Source organism: Ailuropoda melanoleuca, chromosome 5, assembly GCF_002007445.2.
Source record: "Ailuropoda melanoleuca isolate Jingjing chromosome 5, ASM200744v2, whole genome shotgun sequence".
Lineage (NCBI taxonomy): Eukaryota > Metazoa > Chordata > Mammalia > Carnivora > Ursidae > Ailuropoda > Ailuropoda melanoleuca.
In genome coordinates this window covers 35,275,676-35,281,596 of record NC_048222.1, presented here as the reverse complement: position 1 = coordinate 35,281,596, position 5,921 = coordinate 35,275,676, and the positions used below count along the sequence as shown (strand labels likewise).

The 5,921-nt window shown below is 61.6% G+C and overlaps 1 protein-coding gene across 1 annotated transcript in view; it reads right to left on the bottom strand.

Annotated features, from left to right (window-relative positions):
• Positions 1-975: 975 nt before the first annotated feature.
• HCN4 (hyperpolarization activated cyclic nucleotide gated potassium channel 4) overlaps positions 976-5,921 on the bottom strand; it is a 47,814-nt gene continuing 42,868 nt past the window's right edge. The window contains exon 9 of the mRNA XM_034661692.1: positions 976-5,880. Within this exon, the coding sequence (XP_034517583.1) occupies positions 4,421-5,880 (1,460 nt within the window). The 3' untranslated portion in view covers positions 976-4,420. The remainder of the gene's footprint in view (positions 5,881-5,921) is intronic.

Below are 5,921 nucleotides of genomic sequence, written 5' to 3'. Positions count from 1 at the left end.
GAGGCCGAAAGGGTGCCTTCGGGCCTGCCCCCCCCACTGGCAGCTGCCCCCCACGCCGGGAGGCACTGAAGTGAGGGGCATTTCTTGGGGGGGGGTGCTTCCTGTCACAGTGCGGGGGAGGATTGTATCCCTGGTGTTGTTCAGAATTGCTGGTAGGTGGTGATGATGACAGATAAGAGAAAGCAAACTGACGTTTAGTCATGTTTATTCTTGGTTTTAAATCCTTCCAGACAGCACAAGCTTTCTTGCACCCGGACAGATGGCTCCCACTGTCAGCCCCTGACTTAGGGTGGCACCAGTGGAGAGGGGCAGGGTGGAGTCGCCAGGACCGGGTGTGCATCCTGGTCCCTGCACACTCCAGCTCCTGATCGGAGGAAGTCCCTTGCCCTGCTGAGCGTCCGTGCCCTTCGGCTCACTGTGACTGAGGTGAGTTCTGACCAGCCAGGGTGGTGTGGGGAGAGGGAGAGCAGGGGGAAGCAGCCAGCACCTGGCACACGGTGGGTACTTACTAAGGGTCCTTTCGGAGTAAGGGAACAGAGAAGACAGTGACTGGTGTTGCCTCCCCACCCGCCCCCATCCCAGTGCAGGAGCGAGGCCCTGTGCAGGCACCTGGGGGATCTGTCCTGGGCGGGCAGCGGTGGGGGGTGCTGGTGACTATCCTTGGGGCCACCCAGGTGCACATCCGCCCCTCGAGGTTTGGCTGGACTAAATCACTGTGGGAAAAGGCTTCCCCATGGCCTCAAAGGCCAGGCCCGCGGGCCACCTCTGCCCTCCCCGCCCGTCCCTGAGGAACCGGACTGCCGGGGGCCGCAGGGGGCAGTTGTCATGGGGACGCCGGGACTGCAGAGCTGCCTCCTTAGCAACGGGACTCCGAGGCCGGTTCCCATGGAAACAGCATCCACTTGGCAATCAGTGATGGGGACCGGGTTCCCTGCCCTTTTCTGAGGACTTCCCCTCCTCCCACAGGCAGCCACAGGGCAGTTCCCGCGCGGAGCAGGGAGCCCCGGGGACTTCGCGATTCCAGCCACGGAGGGCGGCGTCTCTCCTATCCGGGGAGGTCTGAGGCCCTGGGGGGAGTGAGAGCAGCCGTCTGAAGGCTTCACAGAGGTCTGGGGGCCAAACCCAGGGCCACCCCGCCGTCAGGAGAGAGTGGGTGCCCCACCTTCTAACCTCGAAGTCTCCCATCCCGAGCGTGCCCTCAGATTCCCCAGCCCGCACAGGGGCCCAGCAGCTCTGCTTGGCCGCTCTGAAACCCTCGGTCCTGGCCATGACACCCTACCCCCAGCCCGGTCACCTTTGGTCCCCCAGCCACCCTCCAGTTTCTGAGGGCCCATCTGATCAGGCCAAGATGGCATTTCCCTCTTCAGTGTCCCCCTGGAGTCCACGTGCCCAGGGATTATCCTCCTTCCCCTGCAGGGAGCACCAGGGAGTTCCAGGGACTCAGGAGCCCTGGCAGCTGGGGTGGGCAGGGCCTGAGTCAGGGTCTCACACGTCCAGCAGCTGACAAAGGACACACACACTCTCTCTCACACACTCCTCCTTAATGACTCAGCAGCCCATAAACCACACGCACCTGCAGCCCAGCCCACCCTCTCACACTCCCTCGCACCTTTGCTCCCCTGCTCCCGGGGGCACAAGTGCCCACGCGCTCCAGGGGCCATGCCCCCTGCCCACCACAGCCTGGCTGCTGAGCCTCCAGCATACCCCACTGACCTTACTCTCCACTCCCAATCCCCGACCCCTGGAAGAAGACAGCATCTGCTGGAATTTTTTTATTTAAATAAAATATACAACACGGTGCATTTACCGTTTTCTGTTTTAAAAGTGGTAGATTTGAAAATTGCTTGTGGGGGATTGGGGATGGGTGGGCCCACTGACTGGACCTGGCTTCCCCAGTCTCTGAGGATTGGCTGGGCTGGGTCAGAGCTTTTATAAAATGTGTGTGTGTGCGCAGAGAAGAGGGTGGTGAGGCCAGGCCCTGATGGCAAGGGGGGTGGTCCTCACCCCACATACCCCTGCACCCTCCACCCCTGCTCCTCTCCCTCCCCCACCCCACCACCTCCAGGACTAGACTGGCTTGGATCAAGTCCTCCTGCCTTCCTTGGGGGGGGCAGGGATGTGTGCTGAACTCAGATTGAGACTGCCACTTAAATCCTTCCAGCTCTGAGAACTCCCTGGGCCCAAGGGGCATTCTCCTGCCTACTAGAGACCCCAGCCAGGGGCTTGGGCTCTCCCCAGGATCCCAGGATCCTTCCCCACCTTCTCTCCTGGATGACTGCCTCCCTCTCCCTGTGGCCCATCCATGGAGATATTGGCCTGCCCCACATCCCAGGACAGCTCAGGACCAAACCTGATCTTGACATCATTCTGGCTGGTGCATGGAGGAGGGTTCTGGGTGGACAAGGCGGGAGCAGCCCCCCCCCCAAATATGCAGGTCTTGGCAGCGGAACCTGCTCTGCTCGACAGGCAGGCAGAGGCAGACCACTAACCTTGGCTCTGGGGGGGTCTGGTTGGGGAGGAGGAGTGTGCCTCAGGAGGCATCTGAGCTGCTTTCCCATCGGCCCCCATTCTGAACCTGCTTCTGGCTCTCAGGTGCCTTCAGAATCAAGGCCGAATCCCTCAGGCTGCCATTCGGCCCCTCTGGATCTCCACCCAAAGCCCTGACTCTACACGTGCGTGTCTGCCTCGGTCCTGTCCTCGCTGTGCGCTCCATCCCACCCTCGCCTTCCCCCTTCTCTTTCCTTTCCTTCCTCCTCTCTCTTTCTACCTCTCAAGGCCTGGCTCAAGCCCACCACTGGCCACAGGAGGCCCTTCAGGAGGCCCAGCCACCTCCTGTGTCCTGAGATCGTAAGGTCCTGGAGCCTCAGCCAAAGTTCTCTGGGCTCTCACCATAGCTTGTTGGAGCAGTGGGCTGGGCACATGAGGAGGGAACAGAAGAAACATGATTTATTGAGCACCTACTATGGTGTGTGCCGGGCACTAGGCTGGGCATTTCACATCTGCTATTTATCTGGTCCTCATAAGTCTTTGTGAGGCGGTACCATAATTATTTCCATTTTACAGATGAGGTAACAGACTCAGAAAGGTCAGATAACTAGTCCAAGGTCATACAGCTAAGAAGTGGCAGTGCTGGGATTCGAACCCAGTTCTGATTGCTTCCAAAATCTGGTCTCTTCCCGCAACACTACGCTTGGAGACTAACTCAGTCCCTCTCAATAGGTGCTTCTGGAAGGGACAGAGGATTTGGCCTTAGGCAGGCAAGGATTTAAATCTCCCATCAGTCCTGGCTCTGCCACTCCTAGTTACATGATTCTGGAAAAAATTACCCCAAACTCAGTTTCCTCATCTGCGAAATGGGGAGAATCAAAGTACCTACCTCATGGTCTTCGTGAAATTGAAGGAGTTAATGTGGGTAAAGTGCTGAACCAGGACTTGGCACAGAGCAGACTCAATAAATAGAAGTTCCCCTCACCTCCCACTGTACGGATGGGAAAACGGAGGGCCACGGAGGTGACAGGATGTGCTTGAGGCCCCCCAGGGAAGGAGGGGTCTTCTGCTCCCCTGTGGTGAGAGGTCTGGCTAGGACTAGATTTGAGACCAGCGATGGAGAGAAAGGGAGCCTGCTGAGAGGTCCTGTGGTCCTCCTCCCTGAGGACTGGAGAGAACTTCCCCCAGACCCTGCAGTGCCCAGCCTGAGGGCCAAGGCGGGTTGCTGGATGTAAGGTGACCTGGGTGTCCTGGCAACATGGGGTTAAAATGTGCGCACGTGTGAGTGGCTATCTACACGGTCTGCAGAACGCTACATAGCTATACATATACACATCTTACATACATATTCATACACATATTCATATACATATCTTGCTAAGTTTGCAGTAGAAAAAAATGCAAGACTCTCCGGGCCCTGGCCCCGTTTTGTCTCAAGGACTCAGGTGACTGAGGCTCCCCAGGAACACATCCAGGGGCAACCCCTTCCTGGGGGGAGCAAGATGGCTCCTGTAGTATGGGGCTCCAAGTTCACAGCTAAGGGGCTGGTGGTGACTGCTGCCTTAAAACGAAGACAATAACAGATCTGCTCTAAGAAACCCCAAAGGTGGGTCACCCCCGCCCCCGTCAAGCCCCAGAGACCCCCCCACCTGCCTTCTTCTGGCTTTTGCCTTTGGGCCCTGCCTGCTTCCCTCCCCCCTCCCTCCCTCTAGTGCTGAGTATTAAAATAGTCTATAAAAGCAAGTGACCAAAAATCTATAGCTCTAAGAATACCTGGTTATTTTCTGCTGTCTTTTGTTTTTCTGGTGTGGGTTTTTTTTTTAATGATAATTATTATTGTTATTGGTATATCTCCTAATCACAGTTAAACCTGAAGAAAGAAAGAAAGAAAGAAGGGAGAAAAAAAGAGAGAAGAGGGAGGGAGGGGCCCCGCTCATAGATTGGACGGCAGTTTGGAGCGCACTGGCTCAGACCTGGCCCCAGGTTCCCTCTGGGGGGCAGCAGTCAGAGGGGGTCCCCCAGAAGAGGCGGCTCTTGCCCCAAACAAAGAAAGAGGGGGTGGCAAAGAACCTGAGGATGTCTTCCGAGGCAGAGTGACATGCTGGCCGGGGACGGCACCATAGGGCCTCCCCGGGGGACCGAGGCCCCCGCTGCCCCCGCTAGCGCCGCCAGCTCTGGGGACGAGCGGGAAGGCCGCCACGGACTCCCCCGAGGAGTGCGGAGAGGCTCTGCGGAGAGTCTGCGCCCCGTCCTGGGGAAGGGCGGGCTGGGAGGCTGAGATGAGCTTGAGGTCCTGGGTGAGACGGCCCGGGGTGAGGGGTGGCGTGCCCCGGCGCTGGGGCACCTGGGGGGCCGGGGGGCTGGAGGCGGGAGGCAGGAGCAAGGAACCGTGGGAGCCGGAGGCCCGAGGGGGGGCACTAGGGAAAGTTCTTGGGGGGCCGGGGCTGTGGCCCGGGGGGCTGAGACCCCCGCGGGGGGGAAAGGCTCCGGGAGAAGCCCCCCCGGAGGCCCCCGCCACGAAGGACGGCCGCTCAGGTTGCCGCGGGGGCGTCTCTGGCGTACTTGGCGGGCCCGCGGCCAGGCCGGGGGACAGGTCCCCGGGAGGCTGGCCCAGCTGCCCCGGGCTGGCCGACGGGGACCGGGAGGAGGGCGGGGGCGGCAGGAAGTGCTCCAGGAGTCCCAGGCCCCCCCGGGCCCCCGGCAGCGGGGGCGGCGGCTGGTTGGCCTGCGGCGAGCGGGAGCCGGGCTGCAGCGGGGTGAGCAGCGGAGAGTCGGACGAGGACAGGGAGCCGCCCAGCGCCTTGTGGAAGTGGCCGAAGCCGGCGGCCGGGGCCGCAGCAGCGGAGCCAGAGGGCGTGGGAGCCGGGGAGGAGCCGCCGAGCCCGGGGGGCGGGGACGAGCCGGACGAGGGCAGCAGCGGGCTCAGGCCGGCGGGCGCGGAGAAGCCGGCCAGCTGCTGGATGTGGAAGGAGGAGGACGACGGCGTGTCCACCTGCGACGGGCTGCTGGCGGGCGAGGCGGAGCCCAGCGCCGACGGGATCAGCGACTGCAGCCGCTTCAGGTGCCGGGGCGTCTGCCCCGCCCCGAGGCCGCCCAGCCCGGGGCCGGGAGGGGGGCGGAAGATGGCGGCGGGCAGGCGCGGGTGGTGGGTGAGCGCGATGGCCACCGACGTGGTGGCCGCGGCGGCCTGCAGCGGCGCCTGGATCAGCGGCGTCCAGATGACGGGCGTGGGGGTCGGGGTGGCCGAGGCGGCGGCCTGGACGCGATGAGCGCAGTGGGCCATCTCGCGGTCATGCTGCACGATCTGCTGGATGATCTCGTTCTCCTGGTAGTTGAAGACGCCTGAGTTGAGGTCGTGCTGCACTTTGTGGAGGAGGATGGAGTTCTTCTTGCCTGGGCCGCGGAACGAGAGCAGGGGCTCAGGCCGGAGCGGG